A 26,800-nucleotide genomic window follows, 5' to 3' on the forward strand; every position below is an offset into this window, starting at 1 on the left:
TTGAAAATGGATAAGAAATGGACTAAGTGATAGAAAGACCAGGCATTAACATAATGTTGGGTTTCGCAGGACTCAGGGTTTTGACCACAACTGGTTCTAAATTATATTAATGACTTTGGACTGAATTTTCCCAACTTTGAAAATATTTGGGAGGCTGGACCATTTCCGGTCCTGACCCTGCTCACCGCCACTTTGTGGCCTCCCCAGCTTATATTTACAGGAAGCAGCCAATTAGCAGGATTGTTCAGTGTCACTGCCCAATTAGGGACAGCGGGTGGCCTGGGGATGCAGGAGGTCCAGAGTGTCCAAAGTGAAGGGTGGCCAGAAGTCCCATTGCAATATCTGTGTTTGCTGAACTGAATGGAGCAGAAGGGTGCAGCACAAGACAGAGGTATGATATTGGCGATGGCACTGGCTGCCAACCCCTCATGCCCAGCACTGCTCTGCTGGATCCATCTGCAGGTGAAACACATGGATTTGTAAGTCTTTGCAGGATGGCCTGAGGATTTGGTCCTTCAAAGTGAGCACTTATATGCCTCTCATGGCGCTCTGGCCTCCAGCTGTACTCTCGCCTGATGAGTGGGTGTTCTGCAGACAAAGCGGAGGTCCCATGTGCCACTGGCAAAAAGTTCAAATCCCTTCAAAAAATGCCCGCTAATTGGCTAAGTTATGACATTCATTAAGATAAAAGCAAAATACTGCGGATGCTGGAAATCTAGAACAAAAACAAAAATACCTGGAAAAACTCAGCAGGTCTGACAGCATCTGCGGAGAGGGATACAGTTGATGTTTTGAGTCTGTATGACCCTTCATCAGTTCTGAATTATTTTTGTATTTTGTATTGAAGTATTTTTGTTTTTGTTATGACCTTCATTGTCTTCCCATCGCTGCCAAGTGGGTAGCTGAACCCACGTCTGGACAAAATCGCAATGAGGCGGGAACACAGCGGGAAGCTGCCCCAATGCTTTTTTCTCTAAATTTCCCAGCCCCCAAATCTCCAAATCGCTGACCACGGGGCTGAGAAAATTCTGCCCTTGGACTCTTGAAACCCAATGCAAATTGATGAAAGCAAAATACTGTGGATGCTGGATATCTGAAATGAAAATGGAAAGTGCTGGAAATACTCAGGAGGTGTGGCAGCATTTGTAGAGAGACAAACTGAGTTAACGTTTCAAGTTGAATATGACTCTTCTTCAGAACTGAAGGAAAGTAGATAGAGATGTGATGGGTTTTAAGCCATTGAAAGGGAGGAAGAACAAAAGGGAAGGTCTGGGGTTAGTCAGAGGGCAGGAGAGATTAAATGACAAAGATGTCATGCAACAAAAGGCAAAGGGAGTGATAATGGTTGCAGTAAAGAAACAAAACATTTGTTCAGGGTGAGTGTAAATGGTAGAATAATAAGTAGTTCTGTCTGAAAGCAAAAACATGAAAAACAAGATTCAGGCCAACACATGGCAAAAAGAAAGTATCAAAATGGAGGACATAGTTCAAGGCTTGAAATTGAAAGCTCAATGTTGAGTCCAGAAGGTTGTTAAGTGCCTAATTGGAAGATGAGGGGCTGTTCCTCGAGCTTCAATGAAGCGCTACAGAAGGCCAAGGACAGAAATGTGAGCATGAGAGTAAGGTGGTGAATTAAAATAGTAAGCAACTGGAAGCCTGGGGTCATGTGTGGGTTTAGCAGAATTGTTCCGCTGTGTTTGGTCTGCCCAATGTAGAGGACACCGCATTGCGAGCAGCGAATACAGTAGACTCATTTGAAAGAAGTACAAGTAAATTGCTGCTTCACCTGGAAGGAGTGTTTGGGGCCTTGGATGATGCATGGGAACTTGCCCTGGAAAGGGGATGAGGTGTTGGGGATGATTGAGGAGTGGACCAGGATGTCATGATGGGAATGGTCCCTCCAGAATGCTAACAGGGAAGGGCGATGGGAAAATGTGTTTGGTGGCGGCCTCATGCTGGAGGTGGTGGAAATGATGGAGGATGATTCTTTGAATATGGAGTCTGGTGATGTGGAAACTGAGGACAAGGGGATCCCTATCGTGATTCTTGGAAGGAGGGGAAGGAGTGAGGGCAGGAAATGGGTTGGACACAGCTGAGGGCCCTGTTAGACACAGTGTGGGGCAGAGGTCGGGGGGGGGCAATGGTGAAATCCTCAACTGAGGAAAAAGGAAGGCATGTCAGATGTGCCATTGTAGAAGATAGCATCATCAGAACAGATGCGATGGAGATTGAGTAACTGGGAGAATGGAATGGAGTCCTTACAGGAGACAGTGTGGGAGGAAGTGTAGTCGAGGGATCTGTGGGAGTCAGTGAGCTTGTAATGAATGTTCGTGGACCATCTATACCCAGAAACAGAGACGGATAAGTCAAGGAAGGGAAGGGAAGGGAAGGGCCGAAGATGGACCACGTGAAGGTGAGAGAAGGGTGGAAATTGGAAGCAAAGTTGAGTAATATTTCCATTTCTGGGGTAAGAGCAGGAAACAGCACCAATACAGTCATCAATGTACCTGAAAAAGAGTTGGGTAGGGGGCCCACATCGAACTGGAACAAGGAATGTTCCACTCAGCCTACAAAAAGACAGATACAATTAGGGCTTATGCGTGTACCCATAGCAACAGCTTTCATTTGGAAAAAGTGAGACAAATTAAAGGAGAACAAGTTCAGCCAGGCAGAATAGGGTGGTGATGGATGAGGACTGGTTGGCCCTCTGTTCAAGGAAGAAGTAGAGGACCCTCAGACTGTCCTGGTGGGGGTTGGAGGTGCAGAGGGATTGGACATCCATAGTGAACCAGAGGCAGTTAGGGCCAGGAAAATTGTTGAAATGGTATATAGTGCCAGAAGGGTCACGGATTTAGGTGGGATGACACAGGACCAGGAGAGACAAAATGGTCAAGGTAGGGAGAAATAAGTTCAGTGAAGCCGGAAAAGGCTGAATTTTTTTTAAATTTATTCATTCATGGGATGTAGGAGTTGCTGGCTTGGCCAGCATTTATTGCCCATCCCAAATTACCCTTGTTCAGAGGGCATTTAAGAATCAACCACATTTCTGTGGGTCTGATGTCACATGTAGGCCAGACCAGGTAAGGACAGCAGGTTTCCTTCCCTAATGGACAACAGTGAACCAGATGTCAATCAGCAATTTTAATTCCAAATTTTTATTGGATTTAAATTCTGCCATAGTGGGGTTTGAACCCAGGTCACCAGAATATTACTCCTGGGCTTCTAATCCAGTGACAATACCACTACACCACCACCACCTCCTCCATGATGGGTTTACCAGTACAGTCTTGTTTGTGGATTTTGGGAAGGAGGTAAAAACAGGCTGTACAGGTCTGGGGGACTATGAGGTGGGTAGCTGTGAAAGGAAGGTTGCCAAAGGAGGTGAGGTCAGTGACAGTCCTAGGAACAATGGCTTGATGTTTGGTTGTGAGGTCATGGTCCGGGGGAAAGTAGGAAGAAGTGTCTGAGAGTTGGCACTCAGCCTCTGCAATGTAGAGGTCAGGATGCCAGAAGGCCACAGAACCCCCTTTGTTAGCAGGTTTGATAACAATGTCAGGGTTCGACCTGAAAGAACGGAGTGCAGCGAGTTCAGAACAGGACAAGTTAGATTGTGAGGGGAGCAAAGAAACTAAGACGGCTGATATCACACCGACAGTTGTCAATGAAAAGATCTAGAACTGCTAAGAGGGCAGAGAGAGGGGTATAGGCAGAGAGAGAATATTGGAGGCGGGTGAAAGTGTCCGCAAATTGGTCAAATTTGTAGAAAACAGCAAACTAGGAAGGTCCGTGGAATTGGACAAGGCAACTCAAACGGCAGGATGATTTTAACAATTTATGTGAGAGGGTTCAGCAATGGCAGATGAAAATGTGATGTGGATTGTGCAATGAAAACTGCCAGAGTTGAATGTGAGTCCCAATAACGATTAAAAATGCATCATGACCATCAGCATCTAAAAAGAGTTTAACGTTTCAGGTTGAGACCATATGCAATTCTGCCTCATGAAACATGAAACTCTCTCTTTACAGACCTGGCCTGCTGCATATTTCCAGCAATTCAGTGCTTGCACATTTTTCTTTATTTCTTGAATGAGCGCCAAGGCTGGGATAAAATATTGACTCCCCTAATTGAATGTACAGTATTTTACTGCTAAGCTACTGGGCATCTGTGTAGTTTTACTTCCCAAAATATGGTTTCATTTAAATACCACGAAAGCAGCAGGTCTGGATATTCAAAGCTATTGAGTTTATTGTCATCGAGAAGAAAGAAAAAGTAACCTTCTTCTGCATTCAAAATGCAAAAATAACACATGTCACATACTTTCCAATGAAAGAAATGACTATTCTGTAAAGGAAAGCCATAAGAAAATAGATATATATACATAAATGATGAAAGGTCATGAGCAATATTCGATATCCCAGCCTTACATGGCCTCTACATTGCCATGACATAGCAGTTGCCATTCTTGACAAAATGTGCCAAAAATTTGAAAGCTGACACCCAAAAATATTAATTTAATGCTCATGGGCCCTATTACCCACAGAGCAACTGCTTTAGAATAGTTAAGTCAGGGAGCTGAGGACAAAGGAGCATCTGACCAGACAGAATAATGAGAATTGATCCTGCATTTACTTTCATTACATGTTCCTCTGGTGGGATTCCCTTCTTTAGATTCAGATATCACAGATGCTGCATTGCAGTGACAAATCCCCCACGCTGTGCTGAGATTGTGAGGTCCCAAAGCTAATTAATATTGGTATCTGCTTTTAGCGGCACTATAATTATTCCAATTTGGGAAAGGAGTGGGATGTTTAGCAAATTTTCAGATTGGAGCAGTGGTAGGGGGGCAGCTGGGGGAGGGGTGGAGGGGTGCTGGTGGGTGGAGGTTACAGAAAAGGAAGTTAAGAAATGGACTCAGTGTGTGGTGGTGGGGGGGGGGTGGGAAGTTGGACGGCGGTGGGGGGACTGGAGTCAGAAGGACTAGACTGTACAATGAGGGAGCAGGAAATATTGCATCTTGCAGAAGCACTACTCCCACTATGATTAATGGAACAATGTTTCCGCAGGAATATGTGGATGCTACCTAATTAACTCCAGCCCTAGTGCTAGCCTATTCCCTTGTATTCACCCTACTCTGGTCTCACACAAATAAAAGGAAGATTGTCTGTAATATTTTCACTATGAATATACATTTTGAAAGATGCTTCATATTGCTTGATACACAATACTGGTTCTTTAACATTTATACAGAAAAGCAGCAGAATGTAATAATGCTACTTACAAACTTCTAGTTTTTGCTATAACAATTTGCATTTATAAAGAATTTTCCACATTAAAGAACAGCTCAGAAAAATTAACAAAGTAAGCAGCAACCTGTGAAAAAACAAAGAGACGTTAGGCAGGGTTTTATTGGGGGCTTTTGAAGAGAGAGAATAAGGCAGGAATATGAAGAGATTGGAGGAGTTGTTTCCAGAACGCAGGGAAACAGTGACTGGGATTCAACAGGGTCTGAGGGAGTGGACTGGGAGGGAGGCAGCAAAAAATTAGGTGTGATGGTGGGTGGGTGGCTGGTTTTGCTATACTTGTCACCTTCTCAAAGCCGCTGGCCTTTTACCAGTGGCGGGTAAGTGGCGGACGTCTCACCTGCCCTTAGGCCAATTGAGACCCTTGCCTATTCGGGGCCTCTTCTGCTCTGGGGACTGGCTGCAGTCCCAGCAGTGGCCACCAGTGATGCTGCTGGGACTGAAGGGCTGCTGGCCCTCTGATTGGCTGGCAGCTCTTGGGGGTGGGACACCCTCTCTTCGAGGAGCACAACCCACTATTGCAGGGAATTAATTGACTGATCAGTGCAACATTCAATCGGGGTTTCCAGGACCATTGGAGGCAGGGCTGCCTCAAAGTTCCCAGTCGATGGGTTGGGCAACCGCCACCCCTTAAACTCCCAGCCAGTAAGCGTGCTCCTACTTCTCCTGGCTCCACAACACACTTAAAAAGAGAAGCATACCATTATGTTGGTGGTTGCTTAATAGGCCACGTCCACACCTGAAAAACTTGAGAGGAACATGCCCAAATGTGGCTCATTTCCCACCAAAGGGTCATAAAATAGCTGTTAAGCCCTCATTAGCTTATGGAAAAGGCCTGTTTTAGGCAGCCAGAGACTGGCCCAATCATTATTGGGTTGGATGGCGTACAGGCAACTTTTGAATACAGAACATTTGCCCCTGAAATTGCACGCACGTTATAACTACAATGAGTTCCAATCTCTACAGATTTAGTCTCAGAAAACAGCCAGGAAGGTTGACGAGTGGGTGCCATGTTTACCATAAGCCAAAGCCAGGAATGGCTTCCGTCTTGCCGATGGTGAGCTGAAGGAAATTTTGACCTATAGTTGTTTGGTAGCACAGAACTTGAGTATTGCTGAAAAAAGAGTCATGCTGTCGAAGCTTTTTGTCTTGCACTCATCAGGACAGATCACAAGATTACCAACAGTAAAGGGAACAACAATTTATACTGCATGAAAGGAAAGTGCCAATCAGCAGTTCCAACCAATCAGCACTGCTCAGTTGGTGGATGCAGAAAAGTAGACTTGGGTCATCAATGTGAATATATAAAAGGCCAATGCCATGCCTGTGGATGAAGTCATCAAGGGGTAGCATGCAAATGACCGATAAGACGAAGTCCTGGGACAAACCAGTGGTGACTTGAGCACAAATAAGTTTTGCGAAATTTCAGTAAATACTGGCATTTTCAGCAGTTAACGCCCTGTCATTATGGTGAAAAAATATCATTAGTAGATTAATGTTGTATTTTATTTAAAGTAAAATTTATAAAGAATGTTTTCACTTCAGATGGCTGTTCCAAGTTCTAAGTTTCAACCTGGCGATATTAATTTTTCCTATTAATTCAGCCGCATATTAAATTAAATGTTCCTCACAATCAAAATCTGCACATTTTTATTACATAAGATTGAGACTTTTCTCTCTTGCTGAAATTTTAAGTTTACATTTGTTATATTCTTATTTGGGATTCAGAGATGTTACTGGAATCCTCAGAAGAGGACAGGGTGGAATATTATAAAATGCAGAGTCACACTATATCCCGTGTTCGAAGCTAATTTGTAATTTTTCCCAATTTTTGCATTGCTGTTTCCTTTAGGCTATTTGTTCATTAAAGTAACCCCTGTTTGCCTGTGTATAAGACTCATGTGAAATGATGGCAGACTAACCTTATTAGGTAAAGGTAAATAAGACAGCAAATTGCAAGGTAACAAAATGATGGGCTGTTCACTTAAAACGTAACTCCTCACTGGGCATTCTATCTTCTTTGGGCTTACTTGCATCAAAAACAACTTGGGATCACATGTTCCTTTGTGATTCATTCGGTGATCTCAGATCATGCAGCAATTATTTAACTACCTGGGTTTTACTTGTGCTCCGATTTGAGCTAAGTACATGACACATCCGAAATCCTGCTACTTTGCTCTTTGATGGGGCCGGGGGTTAAGAAAATGTTACTGAGAATAGAAAAACTATAGAATTACTGTGTAAAAATCTATCCCTCCTGGAAAGTAAATGATTTTTGTGTTTGAGTATCTTTTCCAGCTGTTTCACCCTGTTATTCACACTACCTATTTTGATCAATTTAGTTCTAATGAAGAAATTAAAGGCCAATTTTGCACTGAGTGGGTGCAATGACTCATCAGCAACTGAAAGCACCCTACAACTCGCTTTCAGGTCATTCTCATTGGATTGTGAAAGTCACTTGTATAATCAAATTAGTTGCCAGGAGGATTCAGGCATATTGCACCTTAAACCATGGGGCGGGGCGGGGGGGTGGGGGGAGTCCCACCCGATTGTTTGTCCCTCTTCCGCGGCTACGTTCGCGGCCGGGTGTCCCTGGAGAGGGAGCACGCGGTGTCTGCTGGCACCATCGAGGCCTTCCGTGCCCGGTGGGCACCGCGGGGACTGGGGTGTTTTGTTGACCCCTTTAATCACATTTTGGTTTGATGTTTGTAAGGTTCCTTTTAAGTTTTTCCTTGATTTTGCAGCCGACCTGACTTAGGGGCTGTGCTTCATTTCTCCCTTGTTACTGTTAATTTAGTTAATTGTTTTAACTCTAAAAGAAGTTAAACCATGGGGTTTATATTAACCCCAGTGGGTGGTCCAGTAAAATGGTTCAGGTCATTTACCTATCCTCAAGCCACCAGGAGCCGACCTGGTGGGGTTTTCACCGCTGGCAGCAAGGACATCAGCATGAAGCAGAGTCCTTTTTAGCATTCTCATTATGGGTCTCGGTGACATCACCGGGAGCAGACTGCTATTCTCACTCATAGGCCTGAGCGGGAAATGGAAGCAAGTTTACTGGCCTAGACTGCCCAGCCAGGAATTAGATTGAAGCCGGAACAGACCCCAAATAAGTAAGTTGATGGTTTTACCTCTAATTTCGTTGCGAGGCCAAGGAGTACTTTTTCGGGTCCCACATGGAAATATAAGGCCTACACAATCTTGCCCTAATCACACAGATCCTGCCCGCCCCCTCCGCCCTCACCAGGAAGGCCCAGCAGTCCACCCCACGCATTTACTTGCTTTTCACAGTTGGCCTTTGGGCTGAGTGAATTTTTGCCACTTCCCACTATGAACAGATAAGAAGTTGGCAGGGCCACATTTAACAGAGGCCCGGGAGTTAAAACACGCTGGGCCTTCTTTGCTCCAGTGGGTGAGTTTTGAACTGACATCAAAATTTGCCTCTCCTGAAACTCAACACCATTTAAATTGGGGCCATAACTTTGTGAACAATGTTAATAAGGAGACTAGGGATGCACAATTCACATTTTTCAATAAAAAAAACAAAACCCTGACTCTCGTGAAAATACATGGCTGCAGCATTCAGCACAAAAATCCACCTATTCTGTTAAAAAAAAAAATTGTTCATGTCAACATTAAAAGCCTTAACACTGCAAAACTGAGTCTGGGAAATCAGGAATAGAGGAAATTACTGGCAACCAACAGCTGATGTCTATTAAACAGCAATGACAGCAGATTTATTGACTGTATATGATACAATGAAAGTATGTTGGTAGGACTGACATTGGCAGAGAAATACAATACTTCTTGGAAGTGTAAAAGGCATTCTCGCTTTAAGTAAATACAGCTGAAGCCAGTTACATTGGAATATTCTGGCAGAAATATCATCCATCTGGCAAAGCGTTCCTTGCACAAAATTTATTTATGCTGGTCTGAATGCATTAAATGATAGACGCGAAAATGCCTTATTTAGAGGAACATCCCCATTAACCAAGTCTCCGCTAACATGCACCAACTGTACTAGCATGTGATAGGATGCGCAAAGAAACTTTAGAAGTCCCAATAGTTATTTGTAGAGAATCAGCAGTATTTGGTTTTAGCTTGACTGAGTTTAGGTACTAGGTTTGGCGACTTGCTTCTTCACTTTACGGACCACAACTCGTCTTCTCTGGGGTCCATCGTTGCCCGGCTTCTCATGCGTGGACTGGACCCGCCTCTCACCAATTCGGGCAGCATGTCGGACGGCCTTTAGCTCATCCACAAATAACTCAACTCCCTCAAACTTGTTGGTCAGCTCAATCAATCTCTCCTTCAAAGCATTGAACTCTTTATAGAGATCGTCAAGTGCTTCAGAAAGTGTGTGAATCCTGCATGGGAGCAGAAAAGGTGGAAAAGTGTTGCTAGTATTCTGAGAAAGACTGAAAACACAACTTTGATTTAAACCAATGTGTTAATCTTTGTCAAAGTGAACTTGAAACAAGTTTTTTTGTTGTTATATATATATCTCCATATATTTATTGTAATATATTAGTACTATTTGCCCTTCCTCCTGTCAGTTACATCATCATTGGATGGAATGGAGAAAATATGCATAAAAATTATAAATAGACTGACTCCAGACTGGGCACCACTGACTACCACTTGGGTGACCTTCAAATCTGACTGTCAATAGAAATTTCAGTTTCAAATAAAATAAGTAAAAAATGTAATCATAGCTCCCTCAACAGATTAGTGGTTAAACGATGTGGTACGAAGCCAAGGAGACCTTGAAAATTCCAGATTCAATCCCTACTTTGGGCTCAGTTGGTCAGTTTAGTTTCCATACACTTGGGCTAGGGACACACCAAGAGTCAGCTGAGGATGCGCTCCTGATTATTCCAAGTGAGTGTGTGCTCTGTTAGACCAGCATCATGCTCTGTCTCCTGCCATCTTCCGAGTCCCTATTGAGTAATCAACCAATTCTGGCTGCCTGGGCTCACATGCAGCCAGAATGGACACTTGTGCTGCCAAAAGCCAGGGCGGCCTTGTGAACAGCACCTTCAGTGCGAGGAGGCAAGATGAGAGAAATTTACTAGCCAACAATGGCATTGTAACTCTTTTCTGGAATGATTAAAATTCAGTTAATTAGACCTTTTAAAACATTAAATTTTCCAAACAAAAATTAACTACTGCTGTAGTTTAAAGAGGCTCAATAAGGCTTTTCCTGTAACGATTAGGCAATCCCAGTGCCCCCTCATGGAGTAAATGTCTGGCAATAAGAACATAAGAAATAGGAACAGGAGTAGATCATTCGGCCCCTCGAGCCTGCTCCGCCATTCAATAAGATCATGGCTGATCTTCTTGTGTTTCGATTTCCACATTCCCATCTAACCCCGATAACCTTCGATTCCCTTGCCTAACGAGAATCTTTCTACCTCTGCCTTAAAAATATTCAATGACCCCACCCCCACCACCTACTGAGGCAGAGAGTTCCAAAGTCGCACAACCCTCTGAGAGAAAAAATTGCTCATCTTTGCCCTAAAAGGGCGACCCCTAATTTTAAAACAGTGCCCCCTGGTTCTGGACTCACCCACAAGAGGAAACATCCTTTCAACGTCCACCTTGTCAAGGCCATTCATGATCTTGTATACATCAATCAAATCACCCCTCACTCTTCTAAACTCCAGTGGAAACAAGCCCAGTCTGTCCAAACTTTCATCATAAGACAACCCCCTCATTCCAGGTATCAATCTGGTAAAGCTCCTCTGAACCACCTACAATGCATTTACATCCTTCCTTAAATAGGAGACGAAAACTGCACACAGTAATTGAGGTGCGGTCTCATCAATGACCTGTATAACTAAAGCATAACATCCTTACTTTTATGTTCAATCCCTCTCATAATAAAGGATAGTATTCCATTAGCCTTCTTAATTACTTGCTGTACCTGTACTAACTTTTTGTGACTCATGTACTAGAACACCTAGATCCCTCTGCACCTCAGAATTATGCAGCCATTCTCCATTTAAGTCATACTCTGCTTGACACGTCTAATAAAGCTCAGACTGAAGCTCACTATGGGCAGGATTTTTACGTTGGCATGCGGGTGCGATCAACGGGCCTGGGAGCGATCGGGAAACGGACCACCGCCCACGATTGGCCCCCAACCGTTAATTGGCCAGCCCAGGGTGAAGTGCATGCCGAGATGCTCAGCTCTGCCGGGGTGGGGGCAGGAGGAGGATGGGCGCTGACACAAGCGCGGGCGCGGGCGAGCGCTGAATGAAAGCTTTCGAAAGGCAGCAGAGAGCTGCCTCAGGGAGCTGAAGACTTCAAAACGATTAAATAAAGATTTTAAAATCCGGAAAAAAATGTCCATGCATCACAATCGGCCACCTGAACATATGCATGATTGAAAATTCTGTCCGTACATTTTTATTTTATTTAACAACGGAAACCTCATCCCACCCTTGGATGAAGTTTCATCAAAAAATGCGAAGTCCGCCCGGCAGATTCACCAGTCTGCAGGACGGACCACGAAAAATCAGGAACAATTCGAACTTGAACAACTTTAGTTGTCTTTGTAATTGTTGGCGGGTGCACTTGCGGCGTTCGTGCACACCCGCTGACCAAAATACCGTGTGAGCACGGGATGACATCAGGGCGCTCGCCCGACCGCATCTCGCGCAAATTCGCGTCCGATTGGATCAGGCGCGCACCCGCACGCTGACCTAAAAATTCTGCCCCTTGTGATCAGTGTGCGTAGAATTGTTGAATCAAAACTTCATGTGGTAAGGGTACCATGTGATATGGAATAATGTGGGTAAATGGGGTGGAGGTACTGATCATCCATGATCTGAGTGTGACTGTCTGTTTTTGCTTGGTTTTGCTTGTTCTAGCTTTCAAGTTGCTATGTCAGACAAACAAATTAGATGTGCTAAATAAATGGGAAATGGGAATATGATCAAATGTAAAAACAGCTGGCTATGTAGATGCTCTTGTGTTCGAATGATACTGCAGCTGCATTACTCTTCCTGTTAAATAAGAATTTTGATTGTGGCCATGGCCCATTGGATCCAGATTGAACCCAATAAACAAAGTCAAAAAACTTGGCCATATACTGGCAGAATTAACAAAACATTAATCAAATAAAGCAGTCAAGAATATGAAATCAATAATCTGTAACTTTAGATATTAATAAAAATAAATGTAGAACACTATATTGGAAATGATCCAGCTATTTCAAAATGCCATTGAAAACTGTGGAGGAGACTAGAACTAGGGGACACAATTTAAGAATAAGATGTCTCCCTTTTAAGATGGAGATGAGGAGATTTTTTTTTTCTCTTAGAGGGTCGTTAGTCTGTGGAATTCTCTTCTCCAGAAAGCAGTGAAGGCTGGGTCATTCAATATATTCAAGGGTGTGTTGGATAGATTTTTGAGAGACAAGGGAATTGAGAGTTATGGGGGACAGGCAGGAAGGTGGAGTTGAGACCACATTCATATCAGCCATTGCCCACGCAGAAGCTGCAACACCTGCCCCTTCACTTCCTCTCTCCTCACCGTCCGAGGGCCCAAACACTCCTTTCAAGTGAAGCAGCATTTCACTTGCATTTCCCCTAACTTAGTCTACTGCATTCGTTGCTCCCAATGCGGTCTCCTCTACATTGGAGAGACCAAACGCAAACTGGGCGACCGTTTTGCGGAACACCTGCGGTCTGTCCGCAAGAAAGACCCAAACCTCCCTGTCGCTTGCCATTTTAACACTCCACCCTGTTCTCTTGCCCACATGTCTGTCCTTGGCTTGCTGCATTGTTCCAGTGAAGCCCAACGCAAACTGGAGGAACAGCACCTCATCTTCCGACTAGGCACTTTACAGCCTTCTGGGCTGAATATTGAATTCAACAACTTTAGATCTTAAACTCCCCCTCCCCCCATCCCCACCCCGTTTCTTCCCCCCCCCCACACCCCCCTTTTTTTCAATAATTTATATAGATTCTTCTTTCCCCACCTATTTCCATTATTTTTAAATCTAAACTAAAACCTTGTTAGTCTTTCCACCCCACCCCCACTAGAGCTGTACTTTGAATATCCTGTCTTCCATTCTTAATTAGCACTTGTCTCAGACAAATGTCACCACCTTCAACACCTCTTTGACCCTTTTGTCTGTGACATCTTTTGATTATCTGCTCATCTCCACAATCACCACACCCTCAATGTGTCTCTCCCCCCCACCCCCCCGCCACCCACCTTAAACCAATTTATATTTCTCCCTTCTTCTAACTATGCTTCAGTTCTGCCGAAGGGCCATGAAGGCTCGAAACGTTAACTGATTTCTTCTCCGCCGATGCTGCCAGACCTGCTGAGTTTTTCCAGGTAATTCTGTTTTTGTTTTGGATTTCCAGCATCCGCAGTAGCTTTTAGCTTTTTGTTTTTATATTCATATCAGCCATGATCTTATCGAATGGCGGAGCAGGCTCAAAGGGCTGAATGGCCTACTCCTGTTCCTAAGTGCTATGTTCCTATGTGTGCCAACCTGTGACATGTAGCTACGTTATGACATGAGCAGTACTGAGAATTGTTAGTGTATGAATATCTGTCATGGAAAAGCAGATATTTAACAGAAATCCATTAAGCTTAATTACTTCCATTCAACACTTCACAAATATTGGAATTTAGCCTTTTATTTTAATGTCTATCAAATTGATTAAGTGAAAGTCAAAAGGTCACACCTAAATTCTCAAGAGCCCGGACTTTATGAAGTTGTTTTCCCCTTCCCCGCCTCCCTCATGTTGCGCTCATTCACCAGCTCAGGCATTGAGGCCTCTCCTCATTTTCTTTCCCTGCAGTGGGGTCATGCTGAGCACCACTTGAATCAGCCAAGATGGCCCAGATGGGACTGAGTACATTCCTCATTCTTTCACTTAGTGACTCATCATTGCATTGGACTTGGAGTGTTCCCCTGCTTTTCCCAGGGATACCAACATCCACTTTGCGAAAACTGGCTGCCCTGTTTCCCTGGATTAGAAGACCGTTCAGGCTTCAAAAGCACTTCTTTGGCTTAGCGACCTTTTGGGGCTGAGGTTATGAACGGTACTACAAAAATGCAAGTTATTTCTTCCTTTACTGAGCACATACCTTCCATAGTCTGGCAGCACAGTCTGATGATCATACAGGAGCAAGTCTTTAATCTGGGTCATGATGGCAAATTTCCAGTTGTCCAGAACATTGGTGAGGTTTGCACATCCTCGCATATTCACTTTCTTGGCTACAGTTTAAAAGCACAACATCATTAGAGTTTTATTATTTCTCATAAGGTCACTATCGCAATTAAGGTCATAGCTACTTACTCCAGTCTCCTATTATTTTCATACAGAATCAGAGAACAGTTTTGTAATTGAAAGCCCATTATCATATTTACAAAATATAATCAAAAATAAAGACTTCCTTCTGTATTCAAGTCCAAAATACTGTTTTGCCTCCCTTAAATAAAATGAAGTTATTTCCTTTCTCTCTTTAGCCTCCTCCCATGCTCTCAACTGATAAGCCAGGTGGATAGCATGGTGCCACTCTCCAGTTATGCTACTTTTGGCTGGTTGCTTGGTGGGAACGAAGAGAAGCCATCTTTCTCTTCCTTTGGAAGCACTTTGGGATTATATGGTTGAGCTTTCCAATATCTTGATCCAGAATAGGACTGGAAATGACCATGGCCATCCATTTGACCAGGCCTGGAGTTCAAAACCAGAAGAAACCCTCGCTACCTGAATCCCTCAACTGATTTGCTCATCAAATGCCTGGCTAACACTTTCTTGTTATTGGCCTCAATTACCTGCCTGGACAGTCCATTCCAAACATTCACCACCCTTTGTGTGAAATAATGATATGGTTCAATCCATTGACCTACCCTGTTCTAAGCTCCATTCTGTGCCCCCTTGCTGTCATTCTATGAAACACGATAAATGGTTTCTCAGGGTTCAGTTTGTTAATTTATTTTCAAGGTTTTGACAATCTCAACAAGATCACCTCTCATCTCTTCTTAAATAAACCCAGCTCAGTAAACTCTCCTTGTGGCTCCGGTGACTGATGTGGTTGCCAAACAAGTGCTTGACCTTTGTTCTGTGCCATAATGTCCTTCCAGTGACATGCGGACCAAAACTGCACACACTGCCCCAGATGGAGATAGACCAGTGCCCAATCCAACCCAGAATCCTATTGACTTTACTTATTGTTACCTCAGTGACTGTACAGATTATTTCAACAATCTGTCTACCAAACCCTGAATCATTTATCCAAGCTATACCCATTTAGTTTATAGTTATATTGTTTTTTCCTTCTAGTCTTACTGGTTTTCATTTATATTCTTAGGAGAGATATTTTGGCCTTGGAAGGAGTACAGCATGAATTTATAGGAATGATACTTGGACTCCACAAGTTAAATTGCCAGGGAAGATTACACACACTAGGGTTGGTTTTCCTGGAATTTAGAAGGTTAAGGGGCTGTTTGTTCAAAATTTTCAAGATGTTACAGGGAACAGATAGGGGTAAATAGAGAGAAAGTATTTCTGCTGGCTGGGGAGTCCAGGACTAGGGGGTATAGCCTAAAAATTAGAACCAGGCCTTTCAGGGGTGAAAATCTGAAAGAGGTCTACACACACATACACACACACACACACACACACACACACACACAGAGTGCTCAAAGTTTGGAACACCCTTCCACAAATGACAATTCATGCTCGATCAATCGATGATTTAAATGTAAAATTAATAGGTTTTTGTTCTTCAACGTTATCAAGGGATAGGGACAAATGTGAGGATATGGAGTTAAGTCACAGATCAGCCATAATTTCATTGAATCGAGGAACAGGTTCTAAATGGCCAACTCCTATTCCTGCGTTGGGGTTAATTTTAACTTTGTCGCAGGGCAAGAAGTGGGTAATGGTGAAATCAGTCGGCCACTTTGCACCTTGCCCCATTTCCTGGAAGCCTGGTCTAAAGCAAAGGAAGTAAGCAAACAAACAAAGAACTGGGAGATACATTGTCCTTTACACTAAGCACATAGGTTTTTGAATTGCAATCCTTGCGCCCTAAGGGACCAGAGGTCACTTTTCTGTATTTGTTTACCTAGCAGCACAAGTCTAATCTAGTGGTAACACAGGAGTCCCATTTAGTGTCTTTGCACCATAGGGAACTGGACATCATTTTGCAGTAATCTGTAAGATTATCAACACAGAATACTAGTCAAATGATTGTGCCCGAGTCTTCAGAAGTGTATCAGTACTGGAATGGGTCAATACGTTTAGGGGTCTCTCTCAGTATTGTTAATTATTGCAGTGGGTTACCAACACAGAAAAGTTTAAAACCACTGATTCAGGATTATATAATAACTCAAGATAAATGCACTTCTGCTTTTCTTAAACAAAAGGTAAAAAAAATCTTCACCTGGCTTCCTCAACCTTGCATTGAACTTTTTACTGCCAGAGAGACAGGGCATGGTCTGTCCAACAGATCACTTCCACTTGAACCTGGGAACACAAAGTACTTCAACTGCTGTTGACCTGGTCACTTAAGACTGAAGAGGGCAAGCAAGCTTTCAAGAAGAAAAGGAAAGCCTTTTTGGGGGAAAGAAAGAAAATCAAACAAGATATTTCACCTATGGGGCACTGGAATGACAGATGGATGTGATTACAAAGTGCTGTATGTGTAGGTACAGTGGACAGGATGGAGCAGCTTGAAGGATTAAACTTTTATTTTAAACAGATGTTAAAGAATGATAGTTTACCTAAGACTTTAACTACAATCTTCCAGCTGCACTATATTAAAAGCAGAGGCAGCTTAGCCAAAACTAGTAAGTATCTGTATCAACCTGTCCCAGAAGAAGATCAGCAAATGCATCCTGAAACAATATTAAATTCCAGAGAGCTGCTGGATACCTTTTCAAGAATCTGCACTCAGTATTACTACAGTGATATTCCGTTTAGCCAATAGTCCATCTTCACATTTTAAAAGCTAAAAACGCTGCAGGTAGAAGTGAAAAGCCTTCCTGCTCTACGCTTTAAACTTGCCATTCACGCACCATCTGGAACTTGCACTGCCTGTTACTGACTAAAGCAAAAGGCCAGCCCAAGCTTCCAGTCAATCAGAATGTGAGGCACCTCGAGTCCTGGCAGATACACTATTGCTTGCAAAAGCATCCACTTCTCATCTTTCCAAAAGATATTAACCTTTCTGAACGGGACAGGAATAAATCAGAAGTAGCGAAAAGTGTAGAAAAGGTTTTCGGGGTAGGGTCCCACACTAAATGTTCATGTCTTTAAGATTCTGGCTAACTTGGTGTCTGTTTCTACCAAGTTCTACCATGGGGGGAAAGATTGTAGAGTAATGGGTTAATGGTGATGCTAATGAGACCATGATGATATTAATGATGTAATTGTGACATCAGGAGTCAGGTGACCAGGAGGCTCCAAGAGAGCTAGGTGCAGAACAGTCTGTGTGCTGAATACCATGTGCTTAACCTGAGGCCTTTGGAAATAGTTCTTAATAGATTGAGCAAAGCGTCATCAAGGTACGGTAGGCCAAGACATGGTAACAGCAAAACCTCACTCAAGCTCAGCAACAACAACGAAACAAAGATTTTACTCCTTCCATCTGTAGAAAAAAACTAAGGAATTGCAATCATACTCCAGGAGGTTAGGAGATATTTTCGACAAACTATGTATAACATATCTACCAGGACTCAAGGTGCCTCACATTCTGATTGACTGGAAGCAGTCATATATCCAAATGCAGCAAGACCTGGACAATATCCAGGTTTGGGCTGACAAGTGGCAAGTAACATTCGCGCCACACAAGTGCCAGACATTGGCCATCTCCAACAAGAGAGAATCCAACCCCTTGATGTTCAATGGCATTACCATCACTGAATCCCCCACTATCAACATCCTGGGGGCTACCAATGACCAGAAACTGAACTGGATTAGCCACATAAATACTGTGGCTACAAGAGCAGGTCAGAGGCTAGGAATAGTACGATGAGTAACCCACCTCCTGACTCCCCAAAGCCTGTCCACCATTGACAAGGCACAAGTCAGGAGTGTGATGGAATACCCCCCACTTGCCTGGATGAGTGCAGCTCCCACAACACACAAGAAGCTTGATACCATCCAGGACAAAGCAACCTGCTTGATTGGCACCACAACCACAAACATTTACTCCCTCCACCGCTGACGCATAGTAGCAGCAATGTGTACCATGTACAAGATGCACTACAGGAATTCACCAAGGCTCCTTTGACATCACCTCCCAAACCCATGATCACTACCACCTAGAAGGACAAGGGCAGCAGATAGATGGGAAAATTACCACCTGGAAGTTCCCTTCCAAGTCACTCACCATCCTGACTTGGAAATATATTGCCGTTCCTTCACTGTCGCTGGGTCAAAATCCTGGAACTCCCTTCCTAACACCACTGTGGGTGTACCTACACCACATGGGCTGCAGCGGTTCAAGAAGGCAGTTCACCACCACCTTCTCAAGGGCAACTAGGGATGGGCAATAAATGCTGGCCCAGCCAGCGAAGCCCACATCCCGTAAATGAATAAAAACTATAGCTCGGCGCTCCGATATCAGTGTCCTCTCTCAGGTCAACATCGCCAGTATATAGGCACTGGTTATGGTCAATCAGCTACATTGGTCAGGCCATATCATCCGCATGTCTGAGAGAAGACTCCCAAAACAAGCTCTCTCCTCCGAGCTTTGTCACAGAAAGTGGTTACCAGGAGGGCAGAGGAATCGTTTCAGGGACGTCCTCAAATCCTCCCTGAAAAAATGCAACATCCCCACCAATTTTATGGGAATCTCTTGCTCGAGACCAGCCAAAGTGGAGAAGAAGCATCCGCGAAGGTGCCAACCATTTCTAAAGCCTCCGACAGGCCCAGGTGGAAGCCGAGCACAAACAGCAGAAGGAGAGGACCAAAATTCGAACGTCCCACCCACCCGCCTCATCAAACATGACCACAGAGTGGGCCGATCCAGCATTGGGCTTTTTAATCATCTCAGGACCCATAACCCCGGAGCGGAAGAAAGTCACCCTCGGTCCCAAGGAACTGCTTAAGAAGACGACAAATTCAGCAATAACAAATGTGCGATTGCTGATTTTTTTAAAAAAAATGCTCAAACTTGGCCTCTTTTAAACTGGATTTGTTTTTTTAAAGCAAAGTCACAAAGACACGAGAAACCTGGATCAGAATTGAGTCACAGTTTCAATGGAATAGCAATCAATTAAAATGGTTTAAATTTAAACCCCAATTTAGTGAGGTAGGGTCAATGCTCATCAAATCTAACCCAATATCCAAATTAATGACTGACTGGTTCTTCCTTACCAACAGTACGTCACCTCAGCTTTAAAATAATGGTTTAGTTTTACACGTACGGTGCTCCTGTAAACCATAGAAGAGTCTTGCAGTTTCAGAGGTAAAATGAAATTGTCCCTTCAATCTTCAAGGTGCTGGCCTGAACCACCTCATCCTACATCCAGGAAACCACAATGCTTTTTCTCACGGTATGACAGCCTCCAACCATGCACTGCTGCAAGACTAGAGGCACAGTGCAGGGAGCCTCCACCCTGGGCCCAGTTGTCTCTGATGGAACTTAGTCTTGTGGAAGCCTCCACATAAACCAGAGTTCCAGTGTATCTAGATCCTGGTGTATGCTGCAGCTGTTGCAGTCGACTCCTGTTGAATTTATGTTGTGTGTGCTAAATATCAGAGGAACTTTGGCACCTACATCTTTTGGTGCTTCTGTTCTAGGTTTACTGCTGAAATAAGGGTTGCATTCCGCAGAATAAGCAAATGGACATTTTCTTTTTGGAAATACTTTAGATTTTTTTTTTAATATATAGATTGTTGGTGTACGTGATGTTGGGCCAGGCTGTTAAGGTCAGACGTTTGTCTACATCTTGTGGCACTCTCATACCTGACATTGGTCTCAGTGCATTGACAGAGGCAGGGGGGAAATTGCTCAGCTACCTGACTGCAGATGGTGTTTGCCGTATCGTAAAGGAAAGTATTGGATTCTTCCTGCGGCGCACTCTGAACTGATGATGCCAAGGCCTGTGTGACATTCGTATTATGTTATGTTGTTTCACAATTTGCTTATAAAGGATTGATTGAGCCAATGTCTTTGTGCTTTCACATCGTGATCTGACCTGGGGGTTTCCCTGTTTTGCACTCAGATGTCAAACCATTGAGATAAAGCCTGAAAAAAATGAAACTGTTCATATTGGTCTTTGTACATTTTTTACTTGAATAATCACAATGAAGGTGAATCACAGTCTGACTTTTCCTGTGGACGGCAATTGTTCCATGTATTTTTATCCCAGTATTCATGCCTGCACACTGGGTATTACCCGATAAAGAACAATAGAAAAGCATTGAATCTGTTTCTGTGCCTTGCTTGATAGCCTCAGGGTTACAGACAGTGGTATCACACTCACCTTTGAGTTAGCAGGTCACAGGTTCAAGCCCCACTTCCAAAACTTATGTGCATAATCTATGCCAACAGTGCAGTACAGTAAAATTTCCGGTATCCGGCACTCTATTGACTGGAATTCTGAGGTTGAGTTTGTTTTTTGATCGGCGATGTCAAGCTCACTGGTAATAGTTATCTGCGGCCTGTCCTCACCCTCCAGTCTCAGCCTCCCATTGTTCTACAGCACTCTCTCCCCTTGGCGCCGCTCGCTAGATTTGCACGCTCCCCCACCTCTCAAGACCTCAACGGCTGCATGATGATCCTGGAGCTTTCTCATTGGATGGAAACGCAGAAGTCACCTTACATTTCAGTGAACCAGCATATTTAATTAACCGGCGCCTCCCATTCCCAGATCATGCCAGGTAGCAAATATTTTCCTGTATTGAGGAAGTTCTTCATTCTCTGGGGTGTCATTTCTCGGATGAGATGGTAAACTGAGTCTGCCCTCTCAGAGAGTGTAAAAGATCCTGTGGCACTATTTCAAAAAGAGCAGGGAGGTTTTTCCCAGTGACCTGGCCAACATTTATCCTTCAACCGACAACTAAAATGATGATCAGGTCATTTATCTCATTGGTCTTTGTGGGAGCTTACTATGCACAAAAAGCTTGCCATGGTCCCTACTTTACAACAGCGACTACACTTCAAAAGTACTTCATTGATTGTAAAGTTCTGAGGTCATGAAAAGTTCTCTATAAATGCAAGTTTTTTTTACAGATGCATGAAAAATATAAGCACAAGGTAAAATTGATATTCTTTATTTCTCCCTGAATCTCTCCTTGCTGTTCTTTGTTTCAGCTCAGCTCTTTTTCTCAGTACCTAAGCTAGTCTGTAATCATTCCTACTTGTTTGTTTGTTTTTAAATTTGCTCCATTTCTCTCCGATCGCTACTTCATTTTCTCCCTGCTTCCTAAAAGAAATGCATTTCCTTCCTGTCACTTTTGTTTCTCTCTCTCTCCTATTTCAATCTTTATTTCCCTCTTTTTCTGTATCTGATTCTCAAAACTTGTGCTCTTTAGTTCCCAATCTCTGAATCTGATGAAATGCCCCATTTCCCTTGCTCTGCTCGTACAGCCAGCAATGCGCCATGCATTGCTCAAGGGCAGACGCCTGACTTACCTACTAAGTAAAATCTGACCCGCTAAGTTAATTAAAAACATGTTGTTTTGCAGCCAATAATAATTTACAGTACTGATGGTGACTATAATCTTAAATGGAAGTAATTTCTATAGACAGTTACAAACAATGGATCCTGTAGGATAAAGGGTTAGCAGATGGGATATGCTAATGTATGATGTTGAAGGTGATGTACCACTGACATCCGTCAATCATGTTAAACTCTTGAGAGAGAAAGGTTGGAACACCATGCACAGGAGCAACGTGCTTACTCTGTATTAAAGCAAAATACTGTGGATGCTGGAAATCTGAAATAAAAGCAGAAAATGCTGGAAACACTCATCAGTCCTGGCAGCATCTACGGAGAGAGAAGCAGAGTTAATGTTTCGAGTCTGAATGACTTCTTCAGAGCTAAAGAGATGTAGAAATATGATGGATTTTATACTGTTTAAGAGGGGGTGGAGTAGGTGGAACTGAGATAGAAGGTCAGGGATAGGAGACAGCTAACCTTTTAGAAGTAGTACTAATAAACCAGTGTTAAACAGATACTAGAGTATGACTACAGTCTGTCTACTAACCAAGTAGCATACCCGGGGCGGGATTTTCTGGAGGGTTCCCCCATGGCAGATGCGGTGAGCCATTCAAATATTCATTGACTTTGGTAGGACCAAAAGATCCCGCCAGTAGGAGGGACCAGAAAATTCCAGCCGTAGAGTCCACAGTTAGAAGGACCAACTCAGAACAGCTCCTTCCCCATATTTGTATTTGCCCCCAGCATCCCATAAAATACATGGATGTGAAAAAAACGTGGGAGCACTACATCAACCCAAGATGTTTTTAAGGGACATTTTTACTGTGCCACTCAAATACAAGGTTTTATGGTTCAGCTTCCAAAGAGCAATTATGTAACATATAGCAGTTCGGAGGAAAGGCTTTATACCTGAAACATTAACGCTGTCATGTTTTCTCAATGGGTGCTGCCTGATCTGCTGAGTGTTACCAACACTTGCTGTTTTTATTCCTTATAAATAAGCAGGGCCAGAGAGGAAACATATGGAGCACGATTTGTGCGTTCAGAGAATTACACATTTGTGGACCTAGCATTGTCCGTTTCTCCCAGTGTTGGATTGTTTCATTAGGGCGAGAACCAATGTCAGCCATTAGCTGCACTCTTAGCGTATAAAAGCACTTAAAAATGAAAATACTAGCACACTTTAAATTGGAAATGTTCATCTGATGTTGGTACTCAGACATGTGTAACAATATAATTAATCACATGGTCCTTATTCTCATTAAACATGTTGGTCATTCCCGCTTGCTGAGTAGTAAAATGAACCCGCAATAAAGCCGAACACTTTTGCAGCTCTCCTGAATTTGTAGTACTTGTGGTTTGTTAGGAATCCCCCTGTTGCTGGCTCACAATCCAGATGGCACACTTTGTAAATGGAAGAGTTCTGGATATGTTCCAATATACTGCAAGAAGACTGTTGTTCTTAATTCATTAAGTCAGGTTACTCATTTATCAGGAACTCATAATATATGTATTTTGTGCTGTCCTATAAATAATGGCAACAGATTATCTCTGGTACCTTCCTCCAGTCTGGTAGATTGCTGAACTGATAACAGTCATGCAATAACTTGAGTGAACACTTAGGTAAATGGATAAGTTGGACAAAGATGCATCCACTGAACAGGAGCTAATATGACAAAGACAGCTTTGTATTTTCAATTTCAAATAGTCGCTTGGTGGTATAGAACTTGAGTTTTGCTGAAAAAAGAGACATGTTGTTGAAGCTGCTCCTCTTGTGCACATCAGGACAGATGCACGAATACTAAATCTCAAAGGGAACAACAATTTATACTGCATGAGAAGAGGGTGCTGATTGGTTGGTAAGTGGACTCTGATTGATTAGCAGAGGCATTACCAACCAGAGTCCACTTGCCAGCCAATCAGCACCCTCTTCCAATGCAGTATAAATTGTTGTCCCCTTTGAGATTTGGTATTCTTGTGAATCTGTCCTGATGCGTGCAAGATGAAAAGCTTCAACAGTATATCGCTTCTATCAGCAATTTTCAATTTTGTTTTACTAATAGTGAACTTAAGGGGTGGCGCAAATTGTATCTGAAATGTATTTATTATTGAAAAGCTTCCCTGAGTCAAGGATCTAGACAGGTGCAAAATTAGCATGGGAACAGTCTGCTGCCAGACAAATAGAATACGAGATTAGAAATTAATGTAATAATATTTCACATATCCAGGATTTACATTTCAACTCTTAGCTTCTAAAGCTCTGAAAGTTCAAACCAAAACAAATTAAAAATAAAAAAACTTGATGTTTTAAATGATAAGTTTTGTACATGTTAGACAACTTTCTAACCAGTTACTGGGTCTCTATTCTCTACAGACTAAACATTTAAACACGTACTTAAGAAAAACAAATTACACAGCTGTAACAAGTAAATCTGAAGCAAATGTCACTAATTAGCTGGTGACTGAAGGGAGATCATGGTGATTGCAAGGTTTATAATGAATACAGCAACTGTTTTAGTTAGTGGTGTGGAGTTTATTAAGATCAGCTCAAAAAAAGGTAATTTTAACAGGAATAAATGCTAACAAAGCCACCTGGACTTTTAATTGTAAGGTTTTGTTCAATATTAAAATACCTTGAAAATCATGATAAAAAGGTTGAATCAGCCAACTTGAATGGACAATAGCTCAAATAACATGATTTAAAATAAAGGCTAATTGTAATGATTTATTTTGAAGCAAATTCTCTGCTAAACATAACTTACTGAAACAAATTTACTCTCCCCGTTCAGCTAAAGGGGCTCCTCACCTTCATTTGATATCTCTTACATCCAAAAGTAACGAATTCAGTATGTGGGCAATCATAGTGGAGAACCCAAATCCTGCCAGGCTGACACTCTCCTTAACCATATTGACCTGATGTTGCAATAGTCTATGTACTGCATACTATGAGGTTTATCCTATTAAGTCCTAAATATGTAGCAAATTGGAACTGTAAATGATTTTTCGCTTTTAATTAGCATCACAGTTGGCAATAGGATTAGCATTCACCCCTCAGGGAATAAATGAGCCAGGCACATAGCGTATTTTTTTTTCAGTATGTGAATTCACTTCCGTTTTAAAAGGGATCCATGGAAAACTACGAAAATTACACAGATCTGGATATTGAGATTTTAAACCTATCTAATTTATTTTAATCCCTATTATGTATAACATAACTGCCCAGTCCACATACATAGTATACAAAGTGGAGAACAATAGTCTGCTAAGACACACTGGTGTGTCCTCCTGCTGATCAATACTCATGCCAATAATCCAGTAAATTCAACGTTCCCGTCCTCCTGTTGTTCATTATTAAACTATGGTGTGTACAATAGCATAACAATAAGGAAATTACATTTTAATTTAATATCTTGGTGGTCCAAAAGAGACCTGGCAAATACGATTCCTATGAGCCCCTTCACTATTTCTTTAACCCTGTTCTCGAATACACTTACAGAAGGAATCCTTTACATTAAGAATTGGTGATACCCATTTTCAGTTTAAAAGTTCCCTTGCAATTCCCCAGCCCCCTTGCAGTGGTGGTGTGATGGCGAAGTTATTCAACTGGTCATTTCTTTTGTTCTGGGAATGACATTTCCACTGCACACAGTCAAAAGAGAATCTTGAACCTTAATAGCTACCGCTCTGTAAAAGCTGATACTGGTCTTTGGGTGCCGTTTACCTTCTGATCTGTAGTCCCATTCCGGGCTCTTTCGGGCGGAGACGGCGATAACCAGCAGGAGCAGGAACACCAACTTCTCCATCTGTCTCTGTGAGAGAAACAGCTTGGCTCAAACGGGTTTTTGCACTGTACCTGATCTCTCTCTCCCTCTCAAACGCTTCGCCACACACGACGCAATCGCCAGCAAGTTAACATTGACTACTGAGACCGAGCGACTCCGCACTGTGTGAGCTAAACTAAAGCACCTTCACGTTCACATTACAGCACTTCCCCCCCCCCCCAAAAAAAAGTCTGCCCTCTAATTATTCCAGCTTTGACTTTAAAAGGAGGGTCTTTGTATAACAGGGCGCTGCTCTGTAATTGTTGCTTCACTGCTTATCAAGCCTTTTTTTAAATAAAAAAAAATAGCTGGTAAATAATGACAACCCCCTTTGAAGTAAATCACAAACAAACCCCCGATTTCCACAGATAAGATGTCAAGGAGTTAATTGCAGACCTCCTTCCCTGGGGCTTGTGAGCTGCACAAGTCCCGGCTCCTCTCAGCCCGAGTCAGACTTCCCCGCTTGGCTTCATTTATTTGGATGGAGGGTCGCCAATGTAAATATACCCATGGAAAATGTGTTTCGCGCTTAAGATGAAACACGTGTCTCCAAAAGGGCCAAGTACCGAGGCAATTTTTCCTGCAGCTCTTTGGAAATGAATCCCAGCGTTAATAAACCAGGATAACCTGGGCTTGTTCAACCATGATGGGAGGGAGTATTGTTACTAATAAAACCCGCGTGACTCGGAATACTCAATATAATGGGGATAAAATAAATCTATGTTTGTTGCCTTTGTTACCTCTAGATTTGGCCATGTCAACAAACTCCTGGCTGACCTCCCTCGAAAATTGAGGTCATCCAACACTTTGCTGCCCCTGTCCTTGCACCAAGTCTCGCCCATCACTACCTGTGCTCACTCACCTACATTGGCCCCTGGTTAAGCAACACCTCGATTTTAAAATGATCACCCTCACCTTCCAATTCTTCAATGGCCCCACCCCTCCCCCTATCTCTGCAATCTCCTCCAACCGCACAACCCTCCAAGGTATTGGCAGTCCTCTAATTCTGACCTTAATCCCCGATTCCACC

At 43.0% G+C, this 26,800-nt stretch overlaps 1 protein-coding gene across 1 annotated transcript; it reads right to left on the bottom strand.

The window, feature by feature from the left end:
• Positions 1 to 9,267: 9,267 nt before the first annotated feature.
• Positions 9,268 to 26,219, bottom strand: LOC144699792 (uncharacterized). Its single transcript, XM_078571028.1, has 4 exons — positions 26,167 to 26,219; positions 25,671 to 25,758; positions 14,416 to 14,545; positions 9,268 to 9,668 (listed from the first exon to the last, which is right to left on the bottom strand). The coding sequence occupies exons 2-4, from the start codon at positions 25,750 to 25,752 to the stop codon at positions 9,413 to 9,415; spliced, it is 468 nt and encodes a 155-aa protein (XP_078427154.1). The 5' UTR covers positions 25,753 to 25,758; positions 26,167 to 26,219; the 3' UTR covers positions 9,268 to 9,412.
• Between the last annotated feature and the right edge of the window lie 581 nt (positions 26,220 to 26,800).

The sequence above is a fragment of the Cetorhinus maximus genome, chromosome 24, assembly GCF_964194155.1.
Source record: "Cetorhinus maximus chromosome 24, sCetMax3.hap1.1, whole genome shotgun sequence".
NCBI lineage: Eukaryota > Metazoa > Chordata > Chondrichthyes > Lamniformes > Cetorhinidae > Cetorhinus > Cetorhinus maximus.

Coding starts and splice junctions, on each gene's coding strand:
- LOC144699792 (XM_078571028.1), bottom strand. CDS start 25,752: ATGGAGAAGTTGGTGTTCCTGCTCCTGCTGGTTATCGCCGTCTCCGCC. Junction 14,546..25,670: donor ATGGGACTACAGATCAGAAG/GTAAACGGCACC, acceptor TTTAAACTGTAG/CCAAGAAAGTGAATATGCGA. Junction 9,669..14,415: donor GTGCTGCCAGACTATGGAAG/GTATGTGCTCAG, acceptor GCTCCCATGCAG/GATTCACACACTTTCTGAAG.